This window comes from Felis catus, chromosome A3, assembly GCF_018350175.1.
Source record: "Felis catus isolate Fca126 chromosome A3, F.catus_Fca126_mat1.0, whole genome shotgun sequence".
NCBI classification, from domain to species: Eukaryota; Metazoa; Chordata; class Mammalia; order Carnivora; family Felidae; genus Felis; species Felis catus.
Genome location: NC_058370.1, coordinates 108563606 through 108581814, shown reverse-complemented (window position 1 = coordinate 108581814; position 18209 = coordinate 108563606). Strand labels below are relative to the sequence as shown.

At 37.0% G+C, this 18209-nt stretch overlaps 2 protein-coding genes across 5 annotated transcripts in view; one reads left to right on the top strand and one right to left on the bottom strand.

Annotated features, from left to right (window-relative positions):
* The window catches only part of SOS1 (SOS Ras/Rac guanine nucleotide exchange factor 1), a 152201-nt gene that overhangs the window by 16267 nt on the left and 117725 nt on the right, over positions 1–18209 (bottom strand). For all 3 annotated transcript variants that reach the window (XM_011281161.4, XM_011281162.4, XM_011281163.4), the window contains 7 exons: positions 18031–18112; positions 17063–17185; positions 16665–16768; positions 15264–15486; positions 14035–14154; positions 8518–8680; positions 7900–8017 (listed from right to left, as the gene is read on the bottom strand). In XM_011281161.4, the coding sequence (XP_011279463.1) occupies positions 7900–8017; positions 8518–8680; positions 14035–14154; positions 15264–15486; positions 16665–16768; positions 17063–17185; positions 18031–18112 (933 nt within the window). The remainder of the gene's footprint in view (positions 1–7899; positions 8018–8517; positions 8681–14034; positions 14155–15263; positions 15487–16664; positions 16769–17062; positions 17186–18030; positions 18113–18209) is intronic.
* ARHGEF33 (Rho guanine nucleotide exchange factor 33) overlaps positions 1–18209 on the top strand; it is a 120656-nt gene that overhangs the window by 99143 nt on the left and 3304 nt on the right. The window contains exon 19 of one of the 2 annotated variants that reach the window (XM_045054670.1): positions 3838–3953. The exons of the other annotated variant lie outside the window; for it this stretch is intronic. Within the exon in view, the coding sequence (XP_044910605.1) occupies positions 3838–3859 (22 nt within the window). The 3' untranslated portion in view covers positions 3860–3953. Of the gene's footprint in view, positions 1–3837; positions 3954–18209 lie in introns of those variants that run through there. 2 annotated transcript variants of the gene reach the window in all.

The following is an 18209-nucleotide window of genomic DNA, read 5'->3' as shown; positions in this document are numbered from 1 at the left end:
TAGAATTTATTTCTATTCTGATCTTCAGCACTTTTAGATTTAGTGGCAATGTCGAAAATGAGCTCCAGTTTCCCCATCACTGCAGGCTGTGCGCTGGGTGAGGAGGAGAAGGAACCAGGTAACAGGCGTTCTCATTCTGTACACAGCCCTGTGGTTCCAGGAGCACCTGAGTTCCTTTCTGTTCTAGCATAAAGGTTCTGGAGCCAACTCTGCTGCACTCTACTTGTGTGGTCTTATGCAAGTTGCTTAACTTCTCTATGCCTTGGTTTTCTCATCTGTAAAATGAGGATAGCAGGGTTGTTGTGAGAAATAAGTGAGTAAATGTATGTCCAGGCTTAGAACAAGGTCTGACTAAAGTAAATGCTTAATTAGCTACGGTTGTGATTGTTGACGCTATTGTTGCTATTCTTGGCCTGGTCTCTTAGGCTTCTGCGTCTTCCCCTAAAGTACTTTCCACTAAAGAAAAGGGAATGTATGAGTACCTGAGTTCATTCACTCAGTACATAAGGACTGAGTCTCCGCTGTATGCCCAGCACTGTCTTAGTACCGCAGATACAGAGATGAACAAGACACACAGTCCCTGATCTCAAGGAGTTCAAAGCTTCGAATGTGGGCTACAGTACAATTTGGTCAGTACTGCATTAGAGTAATGCATAAGATGCTGTGAGGCCGCCGAGGATGTGTGCCTAACTCTGCCTTGGACTGGTGTGAATAGAAAAAGCATCACAGATGAAGTGATGCCTAAAAAGTCTCTAACAATGAGTGAAGTCAAATGAGCAGAGTAAGCTGGAAGGGGATTCTAGGCAAAGCATCTATGTGTTAGAAGGCGCTGGTTTGCGACGAAGCTCAGAAGGCATACTCAGAGACAGTACGTTGGTCAGTACGGCCAGACCACAGGGCTTTGGTGTATGGGCTCAGGAAGGGTGCAGGCTGCAAGGACAGACGCGGGCAAGGCATCAGTGGTTCTGGTCCTCCGTCACTGCAGGTTGTGCACAGGATGAGGAGAGGAACGAACAAAGTAACAGACGCTTAGGTTCTAATCCTAGTCAAGTGGGTCCAAAGGCTTTTGTGGTAGAGGCCTACTTTCAACTACTTGAATATTTGCCCTCATTCTTGTAAAGATAAATGACTCAAACTCAGTGAATAAGTCAGCAATAATGAAATATGATAGACATCCATGCCTGTTTGGTTCTAAAAAGTATCCAGTTTTTAAGTGTCTTAGTTGGCTATTTCCTAGCACCTAGGCTACTCTTGATTGTACATTCATGAGTCAAATTTACGATGTGTTCTAAAATGCTCAGGCTTTTTATTTTCCACATCTGCCTGTCACTTGGCTCTTTTACTTGCAGCCAGTTATATTCTCCACTACGCTAAGTTGCGTGATGCACTTAGCTCAATGTTCAGTCTGACAAACGTGCCCGTACAGTACACATATTTAAGGGCAGCTGGAATCAACTTTTCATTACTGGTCACACATTGAATGCCCAGCTATGAAGAGTTTGTGGATAGCAGTACCTGGATTGGATCATGAAGAGGCTTTTTTAAAGAGCTTAATTTGTATTCAATAGTTAGGACATTATTAGCATCTTTGCATTCTAGAAGGATTACTCTGGCTGGACTATGAAGCTAAATGGGTTAGAAGGAGTTAAGACGGGAAGCAGGATGATCAGTTAGCAGGATGAACGTAGCCCTGTTGAGATGATGGGGGCTATCTTAGGGTCCACAGGGATAGAGTGGAATGCACACGTATTTAAGGGGTAGACTCCACAACAACTGATTAACTGTTTTGGGCAGAGGGTGGGGGCTGAGAAAGAAGATTCTCAGCTTTGTGCCTGAGGGACTGAATGGGTGGTGGTGTAATGACTGCCACTGGGAAGATGGAGGGCACTAAGTTATGGGATGTTGTGTGTGTTGAAAGTATACTTGAATGAAGTTGTGAAAATGCTTATAAGTAGCATTTTAAAAGAGCTCAGGATAAAATGTGGAAATTATCTTATGACATATAATGGCTAATTAAAAGAAGAATAAGTGACCAAAGAGAGGGTGTCCAAATTTTGTTGATCATACACTTCGATCAGTAACAAATGTTTAAACATGGATCCTCTCTCTCTCTCCCTCCCTCCTTCTCTCTCTCTCTCTATATATGTATATATATGTGTGTATATATATACACATATATGTGTGTATATATATGTGTGTGTATATATACATATATATAAATTTTTGAATAAAAAATTTAGTATAAGTATATACAAAGACCTGAATATTATATACTGTTAAAGCTTAATTTTTTTCAATAGATCATTTTACATACCCTGCTCTGGTGACAGCTGTCTGGGGAGAGCAAAAGCAAAGCATTATGATGTAAATAATGAAGAGGGATGAGGTTTCATGTTTTTGCTAATGCTTTTCCCAGCCTTTCCAGGAAAAAGTGGCTCCTCAGGGTTCTAGGTTCCCATAGCACTTTGTTCATCTCCAACCTACACATTTTTACGATGCAGCATTACATTTACTGCATATGGTACTGTAATTTATTCTTCTGCTCTTTCAAGAGAGCTTATTGAGGGAAGACTCTGTTTTGTCTCTTGATTCATTACACTTAGCCCTGGGCCTGGAACACAGAGACATTCAGCAATGCTTCTGAATGAATAAAAAGAAGCACATTATTTCAGAATAGAAGAGAAAGCATTTGAAGAATAGATCAGGATGCAAGAGACATACAGTCAGTTCTAAAATGGCGAGAAATAAGAGTGGAGAGGAAGCAGATTGACAAGAAACAGGAGGAGGATGCAAAACTAGAGCTGTGTGAAAGGAAAGAGCAAAGCCAATGGTACAGGCTTGGATGTTTGAGAAGAGAGGTGAGGCTTGGTTGAGGGAAGAATCTACATCCTTTTACCTTACAGGAAATGTTAGTTTGCCTGTATATGTCCACTTTACCTACGAGTAGAACATTTTATTATATGGAGAAAAATTGGGATGTGGACCCAGAGTCTGGGGTAGCCTTGGAAGAAGTTGCCTGACTTTTATTCTGTAAATGGTGTGGTACTAGCAAAAGACCTGAATGAGAATTCTGGTAAGATGACAGAGGAAGTAAAAGAATCAGATACTACCACTGGTCCTCCCATAGAGAGGGGAAAAAAAAAATCCAAAAAACCAGTGTCCAGCATTAAGGATAAGAATCTGGAAGGAGTTTCTCCAAACCACCATACAGAAGAGATAGAATTAAGAAGGAGCAATAAAATAACATCTGGCTCTATTCTCAGGTCAGAACCATTATAGGCTGTGTGGCTAATCCCGTGAACTGAAAACCTGGGAACAGCAAAAACCTTCCTAGAGCAGAACAGACCAGGGACAGCCGAGAGGCCCTCCCTTAGAAGAGAAGAGGCTCAACAGGCAGGAAAACAGGCAGAAAAGGGCAAAGAGCTGGCAGGTGCGCCCTCCGTTCCTATCAAACTGCCTGCATGATTGTGTCCAGTCACCAGATCACATGGCCAAGCTTAAAACACAGAATCATACTCTGTGATTCCAGACCTGAGACTTCTTTTCTTCTTGTAACAACATGTTATGAAGATCAGTTATGGTACGTCATACATTTGGGAGGGAGAGTACTTTAAAGGGTTCAGTCTGTGGGAACAAATGCTCACCGATCAGGGTGATGGGGTCGCAGGGGCCAGACAGTGAGTCGGGCGAACGGGCCCTGAAATTTCTTTTTACCTCTTTGTACCAGAAGCAGTAGGATATCACAAGTAGTGTGACTGTAAGTTCAGTGAACACACTGAAGGACTATGTATTTTTCACTTTTTCTAAGCACCTGACATAGTCCCTGATACTTCACAGGTACTCAAGAAATACTTGTTGACTGACTGAATGAAATGAACATCAGGCCTACCCAGGTCCCTTGTATGAACTGGCACCATACTCACCATGCTTAAAATACATAGACTTTAAATGCATCTGGCTCCTGATTCTCTTTTTGTAAATTATTTTTGAATTGTTTCTTTACTCCTTATCAAAATTGTCTTTACACTCTCTCCTCTATGAGCTGTGGAAGGTCTGTGCATCTTCTGTAGTGCCCGGATAGGTGTATCATTTCCAGCTTCTAAGATCTTATGTAGGATACATTCCACTTTTAAAATTAAATCTGACTGAATGTGTACTTTTATAATTAAAAAGAAAATGTTTTACCATAAAGAGAAAATAAAATAGTTTTATCAAGAATGTAGGGGGCAAAAAGTTCTCAGGAAGACAATAAATTAGTAATGATAAAAGGTAATACATGATATAAAAAACAAAATCAGATGGGGCACCGGGTGGCTCGGTCGGTCAAGTGTCCAACTTTGGCTCAGGTCATGATCTCGTGGTTCGTGAGTTCAAACCCCATGTTGGGCTCTGTGCTGACAGCTCAGAGCCTGGAGCCTACTTCAGATTCTGTGTCTCCCTCTCTCTCTGCCCCCCACCACTCACGCTCTGTCTCTCTCAAAAATAAACAAACATTAAAAAAATTAAAAAAAAAACAACAAAATCAGAGAGTAATTAAGTTTAAGATTTTATCTTTTTGAAGTAAGCAAAGTAAAACAAGTAAAAACAAACGGGAAAAACATATTGCAAATAGGAACAATTTTAAAAAATAATGCTTTTGAGGCTATAACTGAATACTAGTATTTTAAAAATAATGAAATTAGACAATTGTGTATCAGAAAATAGAAATAGAAAAAAAACTAAGGAACAAATGAAAACGTTACTAAAGAATTACATCCTACAAAAGATTCCAGGCCCAGATGGGTTTTTCTATTGGAATATTTCAAAGTTTAAAGGCTAGATCATTTCATGATATTCCAGAACAGAGTAAGATGGAAAGCTACTTAACTCATGTTACAAGGCAAATACAACTATAATAACAAAAGCTGATAAATATAGCACAAAAAGAAAAAAAATCACAGATCAATCTCGTTTATGTAGAGGGATACAAAAACCCTAAATAAAATGATAATGAATAGAATTCATTTGTGCATTTAAAAGATCAAACTACCATGAATAAATAAGTTTTAATATCAGCAAATAGGAAAGTTTGGTATTAGTAAATCTGTAATTTTAATTTGCTAAACAAAAAAAACCATCTTTCTCTCACTAAGATGGCAACTATAAAAGTAAATGTATTCTGCTAACAAAAACACAGAAGATACAGAAGATAACTATGAAAAGAAACTTTAACATAACAAAAAGCATCTAATCGAGCAAAGAGCAGAATCACCCTTATTCCCGCTGCAACGGAGATGAAAACAGAGATACTTATTTTTGTCATTATTGTTTAATCTTTGTGTGGGAAGGTATGACCAATGCTGTAACGCATAGCACAGAAATAAGACGAAAGGAAGAGACATAATCAAATATTTAGAAAATCCAAGAAAATCAAAACTTCTTAGAATCAGTCAGCTAAGCGTCCGACTTCAGCTCAGGTCACGATCTCCCGGTTCGTGAGTTTGAGCCCCACATCGGGCTCTGTGCTGACAGCTCAGAGCCTGGAGCCTGCTCCGGATTCTGTCTCCCCCTCTCTCTCAGCCCCTTCCCTGCTCGCACTGTCTCTCCCTCTCTCAAAGATAAGTAAACATTAAAAAAAAATTCTTAGAATTAAGCGTAATTGACTATTAAAAAATGAAGATCATTCACAACCAAAAGTATCTATCATCAGTGTTCTTTCCTAATTAATTGATAGGCTGTTCCAACTGTATTTTGGGGAATTACACCCTCTCCCATTATAAAGTGCATTTGGAAAAATAAAGAGACAAAACTGGTAAAGAAAATACCGAAGCAGCATTGACGAACCAACTTTATCATATATGAAAACACTATAAAGCAAGGTTTCTCCGCCTTGGCATTATTGACCTTTTGGACTGGATAATTCTTTTGTCATCAGGGGGCCGTCCAGTGCACTGTAGGATGTTAGCAACATTCCTGCCCTCTATCCCATAGAAGCCTCTAGCACCTCCCAATTAGAATAATAATGAATGTCTCTGGACATTGCTAAGGGTTCGGGGTGGGGGTGGGGGGGCAAAAATTACCCCTGGTTGAGAATCACAGATTGTAAAGTGCCAGTCATTAAAACTGGGGAACTAATAGAATAAGTTAATGGGAAAAAATATTTATTAAAGGAGGTACCATATATAAATGGGGTAAAGAAAATTATTCAGTATACTCAGGTCAACAAGTAAACAATTTAGTGGAGAAATAAATTTGAAGATTTCATATGATATCTAAAAGAGACTTTGATTAAATAGACTTAAATATGATTTTTAGAAGTCACATTATTAAGCTAGAAGAAAATATGATTGAAATATTAGGGGCGCCTGGGTGGCTCAGTCGGTTAAGCGGCCGACTTCAGCTCAGGTCATGATCTCGCGGTCCGTGAGTTCGAGCCCCGCGTTGGGCTCTGTGCTCACAGCTCGGAGCCTGGAGCCTGTTTCCGATTCTGTGTCTCCCTCTCTCTCTGCCCCTCCCCCGTTCATGCTCTGTCTCTCTCTGTCCCAAAAATAAATAAATGTTGAAAAAAAAAATTAAAAAAAAAAAAAAAGAAATATTAAATTGTTAGACTGGAAGAGCTTTCTAAGGCCAGAAACAAGAGCAATCATAATGGGGAAGATGGGCAGATTACAGAATTTTAAAATATGGTATATCAAAGAATAAAAATAAAAAAGCAGATTGGTAAAATATCTAGCTCAAGAAATTCCCAGGTAGATATAAAGTATCTAGATAGATTGGTTATCTAGCTCAAGGGAATATTTTCAAATATAGATAAAAGGTATAAATATGATGATATTGATCACATTTAGGAAAACAAAAAAGCTGGAAACTATGTATCTAGTCATAGAGTAATAGTTAAATAAACTGTCATACCAACTTTAGAGACTATTATGTAGCCATTTTAAATGATATTATGAAGACTGATAAAACACAACAATAAGTTTAAGATATGGTAAGTTAAAGTAAATAATGTGTACATGTCATATACTTATGACTATATACAATGTGCATGGCAAAAAGATGAGAAATAAATACAAAAGTGGTTGGTTATAAAGCTCGAACAAAAACAGGCTTTTGTGATAACTGTATGATGTTAATTGAAAGAATATCAGGACAGTATAACTTAAAGCTATATGGAAAATATACAGCTATAGATGAGAAAATGGCTAGAAGGAAATATACCACTTACTAAAAAACCTAAACCATAATATGTGTAATAGGCATGATATTTGTAAGCATTCAGAGGAAGAATCATCAGAGCATATATACAAACAGAAAAAAAAAAAAAGAAACCAGTTGCGAAAGAGATATTGAAGATATGAAATATAGGAAATAAATGATGGAATAAGATAGAAGAACCTGTACGAAGGGTGAAGATTTGGATGGTACATGTTTCAGCTTTAAAAGGAAGGAGAGGGCACTTCCTTCCTCTGGTGAGAAGGGAAAGAAAAAATGGCAGGTAAAATTTTGATGTATAGAAGGTGTGGGTTCAAGAATGCATGCAGTATGATTTTTAGCTATGTGAAACTGTTTACAAGAAACATGATTATAAATATAAATGACCAAGGCCAAACCTCTTCTGTAGAATGTATGGTTTATCAAAATTCAACAAAAAAAGATTTCTATGAATATAAAGCACAAAGAAGCATTAAATGATATCAAACAGCTGCCCCAGATGGAAATAAAAAATGGAATGTGTATGTTGGGTGTGATCTTAAAAAGTCCTAATAAAGAGAGTAAAATTCTAAGGTGACTCAGGTGCTAGGTATTTATTAAATAAGTATTTTCTGCTGCTATATTACACATATGTACATTCAGTCATTTAATGAAATAAGTATCTTGTTTTATCCAGAAACACAAAAAAATTCAAGAAATGCTTACCAAAGAAAGGCACACACGGTGGATTAATAGACCTGAGTTTTGCCAAATATTTCTTATAGTGATCTTCGCTTAATTCATGAGCTTCTTCTAAAATTTTCTTTTGGCGACTTGGTATTTGCTACAGTAAAAAAAAAAAAAAAAAAAAAAAAATTAGAGAGTGTGAGTTTATAAAAGGAAGCATAGGTTTTGCCCCAAAATGCCAGGCTAAGAATAAAGCCCAAGCACAACGGTATCAGTTTGATTCTAAGAATAACCACATCAAGACACTATCTTCATGGACCCCAGAACAAATTGCAAGAGTGTGGTGTGTGAGTGAAATCTAGTTTATCTTGCCATTCCTTATACAATTACGAGAGTATCTGATTTTACGTTATATATAAATTAAGTGCTGAAAGGTTTTTCTTCTTGTCACCTAGGCTAGGGCCCGTGAAAGCATTTTAACGAGAATTCCTAATTTTAAAAGTTCAATACAGTTCAATACAAATACAAATATAGTGGAATTGAGACAATTCTAGCTTTTAAACTGTCACTGAAAACAAAGATGAGGCGCTTAACAATTAAAGACCATGATTCTTAAAATCCTGATTGTTCATTTACAAAATGACTAGACGAACCTACCTCAAATGTGTGGTCTAGTCTGTAAACAGGTGATGAGTTCATAGCACTGACAACCTCCAGGACACCATTGAAATTGTTCAGCTCTTGAAAGACTTGTAGAATCTCAATTATTCGACTCACCACAGCTACTCTTTCTTCTAAGTTTTCAGTTTCTACAATACATCTGGGAATCAAAGACAAAAAAATGAATTAAATAATCTATAGTTTCCCCAACAAAGATATGCTTTAAGGAATTTAGTAAATAAAATAATGTGTGTGTGGGGGGGTGCGGTTATCAAGTAACCCTGGAGGATCTATATTCAGAATGACAGGTAAAGAGCAGGAGACTGGATCGCGAGGCGGTGCTCCAGTCAGGCAAGGTGCTCTTCACTGGTTTTCACATGGACACAGCCACCAGTCAACCATTTTCCTGCTGTATTAGAATTAACTGGTGAGACTAACATCTTGTTGACCGTCTGCTGGTCTTCGGGATGTGGCTGTGTCCTAGGGGAATTTATTCTGGAACTCAAGAATTCTGTGTCTCCTATTCTTCACCTAATTTCAAGATTTTGGTGATCATGTTTTCTTTCTTTGAAATAATTAGCTACATTTCTAGGAATGGCTCTTCAGAAAAACATTGTGATGTTAAAAAGTCAATGAAAGTATTTTACCATAATTAAGAATAAAATTTTTTTAATTACTAAGAAAGAGAAAAAAAATCAAAGGCACTTTACATTTAAGTACCAAGAATCTTTGGAAGGTATACAGCTAATATACCAATAAATAGCTAAAAGAAAGCATACTCGATTCAAAAAGAGAAAATTCCTCGGTGAGCATTTACTCTCAATATTAGAGAGAATCTTAAATTTACTAATCACCAGTAAAGAAAAAGGCATTTTAAACTTGGTTTTTAATAATGTAATATAAAATAATGTATAATCTAAGAAAAACAATACACAAAAGAGAAAATAAATATAAATCAATATTAAACATTTTTAAAATTATAAAGGTGAAAATTACATTATTCTCTGATGAGGATAACCTGACACTAAGAAAAAAACTGTTGCAAAACTATCAAAATAAACATAAAATCAAATTTGCTATCAAATTAAACATAACATGTTTACATGTTTAAAGCATTAGCTAGATCTCTACAAATACATCATATACTGGCTAACTAGTTAGCTGGACATTTAAAAGGGTATAATACAAGTATAATATATTTACATCTTGTATTTGACTACTTCAGTTGACATCACCTAGGTATACAAATTGTCATCACCTGTGGAGTTTCTGTAACAACCAGGTAAGTCTGGGGTGATTTATCCATAGGTGACTCCAATTCTAATATACGTCCATGGCTAAGAGCCACCGTAGCAAACGGACAAGAATCTCTCACACTGAAAAGGCAGAAGTTGGAACCCCTGTGTACTGCTGGTGGGGGGAATGCAAATGATACAGCCACTATGGAAAACTGTATGGAGGTTCCTCAAAGATTAAAAGTAGAGCTATTGTATGATTGATCCACCAATCCCACTTTTGGTTGTTTATTCAAAAGCAGGGTCTCAAGGAGATATTAGCACTCCATGTTCGTTGCAGTGTTTTTTCACAATAGCCAAGATGTGGAAACCACCCAAATGCCCATCTATGGATGAATGGATAAAGAAAATGTGGTACATACACACAATGGAGTATTACTCAGCTTTAAAAAAGAAGAAAAGCCTGCAATATGTGACAACACTGATGAACACTGAAGACATTATTCTAAGTGAAATAAGCCAGTCACAGAAGGATGAATACTGCATGATTCTACACATATGAGGTATCTAAAATAGTCACAATTATAGAAGCATAGAATGGTGATCGCCAGGAGTCAGGGAGAGGGGAAAATAGGGAGTTACCAATTAGCATGTATAAAAGTTCAGTTATGCAAGATGAATAAATGCTAGAGATCTGCTATACAACATTATGCCTATAAATTAATAATTTATATAACAAATTCTGTATTGCACAGTGGAAAAAATCTGTTAAAAGGGTACCTCTCATGTTAAATGTTCTTACAGTAATTTAAAGAAAAAGGAAAAAGTGCAGGAAATGGCCTTTTCAGTCATCTATTAAAAAACAGGACAGAAATAAAAATGGTCTATTTTATCAGTTATGTTTCTCCTTTACAGACACAAATTTTAATTATGATGATAGAAAAGGTCTTCTGCATATTTAAGTGGAATTATTTAATTTGATAATGAAGAAATCAGGAAGCAACATTTAGAGGGCAAATGGTAAAGTTTTACTGTTTACAGGCTAAGAAATAATAACATAAGTGACTTGGAATGCTTATTTCTCTTTAGGAATTGCTTTTAAGTCTTCATCCACATTGTAGCATAGGTTCTAGTCATTCCCTATGTCACTGGCCTCCTGTTCTGATAATTCCAATAGGAACCTCATTATCACCCTTATAAAATATTAGTCAACTAGTCATAGTGTTTTTACTCAAAAAAATATGGCTGACATATATAATGCCAATCTGTGGCCCCAACTATAAAACTGCATTGAGATTCTGGATTGCTGACATGACCGTATAAGCAGGTCTGCTTACCCACTCCTCAGTGAAACTAGTGAAGAGTATATATATGAAGAAAAACATAATCATGATTAATATCATCTTCCCCAACATTTAAAGTCTCTGGAAATGGCTCTAAGAGCAAATGGCAAATAAAGTAACGTCTATTTGGGAAAACTACAGAAATTCAGTAAGAGAGGCAAGAGTTTACAGCTTTTGAACGAAGCCCGCTCCCTCCTTCCTCCCAGAGGACCCCAGGCAGTGGAGGGAAGAGTCTACTCCAGACAGCTGCAGCTGAGAATGCAGGCCTCCCTGTCCACCTAGCTCCCAGCTGGAGGGCTTTCTTCTCTGGAGGAACAGGACTTCAGCATTTCCAGTCCCCAGCTGGCGGTGGCTGAGGCTAAATCTCTGGTGAGTGTAGCTGGGAAGTGGGGACTCCCTTCTGCCTAACTGCTGCATGGAACACAGGCTCTCACTTGAATGTGGCACACTGAGAATGCTGGGAAGACAGCCTCTCCCTGGTTCCCGAGGCAGTGGTTCCATGCCAGGAGAGGTGAGTAAAGAGGACCTCACACACCACCTCCAACCAGGCACTCAGCTCCTAGAGCAGGAATGTTTCAGGGAAATTTGCCACCAGCACAAGAGTGCAGGCTCAAACAGCTCCTACTCTCGTCATTTGCAACAAACCGTTGGAGAAGTTTAAACCTAAAGGTGCTCTCAAGAACAGTGAAGGGGGTGCCTGGGTGGCTCAGTCCATTGAGCGTCTGACTTTGGCTCAGGTCGTGATCTCAATGGTTGATGGGTTTGAGCCACAGGGGGCTTACTTCTCTCAGCACGGAGCCTGCTCCAGATCCTTTGAGTGTCTCTCTCTGTCTCTTTCTCTCTGCCCCTACCCCACTTGTGCGCGCGCATGCGCGCGCTCTCTCTCTCAAAACACACACACACACACACACACACACACACACAAAACAGTGAAGGTTGTGGTGCAGGGCAATGGTAAGATTCTTGGATCTAACAATTGTTGGTTGACTAGTCTGCAGGAGAGAACCAGGGAATAAGAGCTGGGACGAGCCTTCCAAGGGTCAGAACAAATATCAGAAACCTAAGAAACCACTCCTTAAAAGGAGTCACAATTTGGTTGGATTAGTTTGCAGAGCAATTTATACCACTAGGGAAATTGCTGAAAACAATACAGTAACCAGCTGGCAATTAGCAGAGTTTAACAGCTGGATGTGGTCAGGACAGGAGTGAAAGAAAGCACTACCTCTCCTGCTGCCTTCTTGGAGTGACCGTGGACATACCCAAAACAGTACCTCTCAGAAGAGGAACTTCTCAGCTTAACATCTAAGTGTGGAGGGAGCTGGAGGATAGGCTTGTCGAGAAGAATCCAGCTAGTCACTAAAGGAACAAGCTCTGGGCGGTGGGGAGTCGGAGGGGCAGGACCCACAAGTTGCTACAACAGCAAGTGTCCGACAAAGAATTACCAGGCATGCAAAGAAACAAGAAAGTACAGTAGTGTCCCCTCATCTGCTGTTTTGTTTTCCCCAGTTTCAGTTACCCAGCAGTCAACTATGGTACCACAGATAGCTTCCTTTTGAGGTGTCGTAAGGTCATTTAGTAGCATACCGCTAATGTCACAGTGCCTAAAGCGTTCATCTCACTTCATCTCATCATGTAGGCATTGTATCATCTCACATCATCACAAGAAGCGTGAGTACAGTGCAGTAAGATATTTTGAGAGAGAGACCACATTCACATACCTTTGTTACAGTATACTGTCATAACTGTTCTGTTATTGTTAGTAATGAACAATTAAAAAACAGTATAAGGGGTTTGGTACTATCTGTGGTTTCAGGCATCCACTGAGGGTCCTCTGTGGATAAGGGGGGACTATTGTATGATCCGTTCACCGGGGGAATAAAAGCAGGGAACAATCATTGCCTGTGAGAGGGACCAGATGTCAGGTTTAACAGAAAATGATTTCAAAGTAGCCATTATGAATGTGTTCACAGAACTAAAGGAAAGAAGGCATGATTTAAAAAGTAAAGAAAGATATAATGACAATGTGCAGAAGAAAGTATCATAAAAGACACAGCAATAACAACTGGCAACTCAAACTGAAAAATACGATAGTTTAAAATAAATTTACTAAAGGGGCTCAATTTTTGAACCACCAGAAGAAAAAATTAATTAACTTGGAGACAGAGCTGTTGTTCAAAAGCAAAGGCAAAATAAAGACTTTCCCAGGTGAACAGAAACGGAGAGAATGTGTTGCTAGCAAACCCACCGTACGAGAGATAGTAATGGAAGTTCTTCAGGCTGAAAGCAAAGAACCCCAGATGCTAACACCAGTCCACCAAAACGAAGAGCGGCGGTAAAAGTAATTATGTGATTATAGGAGACAGGATAAACGCCTGTTTTTTTCTCATTGCTTCTCTTAACTGATTTAAAAAGCAACTGTATAAAATAACGTGAACGTAACGTATTGTTGGGCCTATAAGATATACGTATAGAATAAATTGCCAATAACCAGACAAAGGAGGTGGGGAAGAGCAAAGCTGTAATGGGCTAAGAAAATAACAAAGGGGAAAGCAATAATTGCTACATGTATTGTTAGATTTGCATCATTAATTATATGTAATATGTATGAGAGTAGTGCCAGAAAAAAGGAAGACAGGGAACAGAGCTATACAGGAGGAACATTTCTATCACTGGGATTAAGCTAGTAGAAATCTGAAGTGGATTCTGATAAGCTGTCTATGGTAAACCTTAAAGCATTCACTAAAAAACCCCCCAAAAGATATAATGAAAAAAATCATTAATGAAATAAAAGTGCTACATTAGGAAAGTATTCACTCAGTGCAAAAGAAAGGAGGGACAGAGAACAAAAAAAGGACGCAAGACATATAAAAATAGAATTGCATTTAAAATCATAATAGCTGACTGCTCCGAAATGCGAGAGTGTCAGTAACACTTACTTCTCAAACCACAGAGTGAGGTTAGTGGTGTGCCGGATCATTTTTAGGAGATTAGGAGAATTAATTTCTTTGTCTTCTTTTGTCCACACGCTTCCAACTAATTCTGATGGCTGTACAGCTCTGAAATCATCAAGACATAATTCTCCATGATCCTTTTCCCTGTAGCATACTGTTTTACTAAGTAAATGAGATAAATAAAACTAAACTCCCATATAAACCTTTTGTTTTTACACCAATAGAAAGGTTTATGAAAACAACATATCACAACTAATTATAATTATGTGTACTTTTCTAGATTAAAAAAATATTTTTATGCATATATTTGTGTACTTTTATTATTGCTTTATAGTAGCATTTTGCTTTGGGCAACATTGAGATTTTTTCATAACATCTTTCCTAGCACTTAACAAAGATTATTTAACAAATTAGGGTGACAATGTAATCGGGGATTGTTCTTTTAAATAATGATACCTGTTATAATAATCAGTTCAATGAGGATATAGTAATCACTGTAATTCAGAAATCTTTTTTTTCTTCTAAAGGAGGGAGGGAAACCCTACCACCTTTTGGTAAATAAAGGGAAATAAAATAGATTCTAATATTGGTTTTTGGGAATAGTGATGATCTTTGGGGTGGGAGGAGATCTATAAATTTAGTTCCTTTTTTTTTTTCATTTAGTTATTTCAGAAGTTTGCAATCCTAACTAGTCCCCATTTAAAACAAACAAACAAGCAAAAACGGACACTTTTTGAGACAGTAGTTACATCAATGTAGAAAAACTAAAAAAGGCTGTGACGGGCCATGACTTAAGTTTACAACTACAAGGGCAGTAACTAACTTACTGAGCCCTCACTCTGTGCTGGGCTAAGCACTGTATGTTATATATTGACTGTTTTCAATCTCACAACAGCCCCAAGAATAGGTACCATTATTAGCTCCATTTTAACCTTGAGGAAGCTAAGGGACAAAGGGATTAAAGTTTCACATGAAGGTTAAAGTTGCCCAAGCATACCCAGCCAGCGACTGGTAAAGTCACACGCTGCACTCAGCTTTACCAGGTAGGAGTGAGAGAAGAGGTGGCCTTCTATACATCAGGCTTTATTACTACTCCCCTTCATATACTAGCTCACTTAGGTCTTACAACATTCCTATAAGGCAGAAAACAGTATTTCATTTAAAAAATCAACTCCTTGGAAATGATTTTTCAGCTTGAATGTCAAATTACATACCGATATAGATCTGATTCAAGTAAAGTGAGTTGTCGAGCAATTTCTATTGGGTGTAAGGTGAGCAGGTCAAAAGTCTCTATGTGCCCAGGCCTGCTTATATGCCACTCAACTGTGGGAGGTGAACTCTGAAATGTAATATTATGACCTGGTCCATTGTCTCTTGCAATTTTTTTCCTTTGGATTATTTTAGTGATGGATTCAACCCATTTTTTCATTGCTTTACCTGAAATACATTACATTTTAAATAACATTTAAATACTTTTTACTCAATATTTTATTCTTTTAAAATATTTTAAAATCATACAAGTGATAGTTGAATATATATTTGCTATTACAAGGTTCAAATGATCAAAATAAAAAAAAAATGGAAGTTCCCCTTTACCATTCCCTGTTCCCTATCCTAATCTCATTCTTCTTCACATGGGTAACTGCTGTTAATAGTCTGGTATATATTCTTCTACATCCCTTCTAAATAAAATTAGAAAGTAATTTATTCATAGACATTTTTCACCTTTACTCTTCTGAACGTCAGTTCAAAATATTATAATTCTCCATAGGATAGATCTTACACACATGAGATTTAGAAGTACAGACAATTCATAGCCACTATTAATCTTATTAATGTTGCATTTTATAAACCAAACAGTACCAGAGGATCCATGCCTTCATTTTAGTGCGAGTTTTGATGTGGCTTTGTTTTGTATTATGCATGAAAGTACTATTATTTAACTCTTTACTTTCTGATTCTCCTTTAGAGTGCACAAGGGCAATTAGAAACAAGTTTGTCTAGGTCATTCTTAGACCTATACGATCACAGAATCCTTAGAACTAGAGGGGAGACTTTGAAAACATCAAGCCTTACTCCTTATGTTACTGATGAGGAAACCCAAGTCTAAAGAATCAAAGTGGCTTGGCCCAAAGTCCTGTATCTGGTGAGTGGCAGTGTTCAGAAGAGAACTCTCGCTTCTTGGCTCTCGGTTCAGTCTGCTCTGCTGCCTCTCTGATACACCTAACTGGGTGTAGTCACTTTCCTAACTGTTCACCTAACTGGGGCCTCGTCAGTTTCCATCAGTGGTGTTACAATGGCACACCGCTTCCTGATTGTCTTCTGGGACACAGACCTTCAGATAAGTGGAAAGACAGAATAAATCGAGACTTTTTCTGTCCAATTCCAAAATGATCAGTAAGTGGATTTACTAAATGCAAATACACTGGGTCAGCAGGGTGATTATTGAGCAATTTGTAGGTCAAAATGTTGTTTGGTGAAAACTTTTAACTTTTTCAAATGGTTATCCTGCCACTTATAAACAACTCTTAACAACACTGAACAATGACATCAACTGAGAGTCACCAAAAGGTACTTTTATTACATATGAAACCAGGTACTTAAAAAAACCATACCTCTTACTGTTCCAATAAACTCTTCCATTCGCTGCAAAAGATCTGCATCTCTTTCAAAATCATAGAAATGGTGCTCTACCCAATGCCGACATACATTTAATACTCTATGACATTAACAAAGAAGAATAACTGAATTACATGGGAACTCAGGCATAAATGTTTATCACAATGAATCACATAAATTAAAACAGTAATTCTTACCAAATAATTTTATAAGTGGCTACTTTCAAAATTCTATGTTAATTAAGACTTATACAATAATTTCTGATAATTGCTTTCTACTTCACTCTTTTTACTTGTTACCTTCTCCTTGCTTGGGAAAGATCCTTATTTATGTTAACTCTGGAACAAAAATTCAGTACAGACTTAATGCCTTCACTTATTTAATTACTGCTTACCGCAGTTGTACAGGCTGTATGTATTCTTTCCTAAACCTTTTTAGTTCTGCACTCAAGGGTTGATCTCCATTCTCTATAGCTATGCGATCAGCTTCTGTTGGCTCAGGCTCTGGAATTTCAAACCTAACATAAAAGAGAACAAACTAATGAAAATACTAATAATATCAAGTTACTCAAATAGAAAACTACAAACCTTTTCACCAGTCAGCACAATCAAGAGAGCGCTGTAAAAAATTACTAAAGACATACACACACATCGGTGAAAATAAGTAAGACTTCTACTGATCTTAATTTCTAAAAAAGAAATTAATACTTGACAACAAAAACAAACCTAGAAACATAGTTAAGAATAAAGAATACATGCAAAGTCTAAAAATAGATGTGATTATAAAGTTATGGGACTGATGTTTATTTTTGGCTGTGTAATCACTCAATCAGCTAACATAAAACTTTACCCTTAAGGGTAATCCTTAAAAAGTAGACTGCTCTCTGAGTGGCTGAAACACTTCCCGATTATATAATGTATTTGTTCACTGACAAGCTCCATTGTATTCAACATGTGGTATATTTGAAAAATTCTGTTTAGAACATCTAAATCATCAAAATTTAGAAGTCTAAAATATACATTTTAATATAGTTCTTTAACTATATAATAAAACTATATAAAAGTCCAAAAGCCAGAGTCTAAAATATACATTTTTATATAGTTCTTTAACTTGACTAATTCCATAAATATGCAATTTCATAGTTACCATATAAAAAAGAATGCTTATTTTTATACTTTAATAAATGAAAACCACAAGATTATTATAAAATAAATGGTCATCTAAGAGATTTTATTTCTTAAAAAAGTACTCACGAACTACAATTTAAAGCTCATACAATTTATTTCTGAGAGACATGTAGGATCTTAGCTCACTCTCTTTAAAAAAAAAAAAAAAGAATTTACACATTTTACATTAACAGACCTTTCTATTATAAGACTCAGTAGTTCTTGAGGTTTACAAAAGGATCTGTATGTTGTAAGAAATGTCCGAACAAAATTGGGATCTAAGAAGAAAAAGGAAAAATATCTTATTAAAATCTTTGATTCAGAATGATTAAAGCTATTATTAAAACATTTTCAAGAGAGATGAAAAACAGTCAG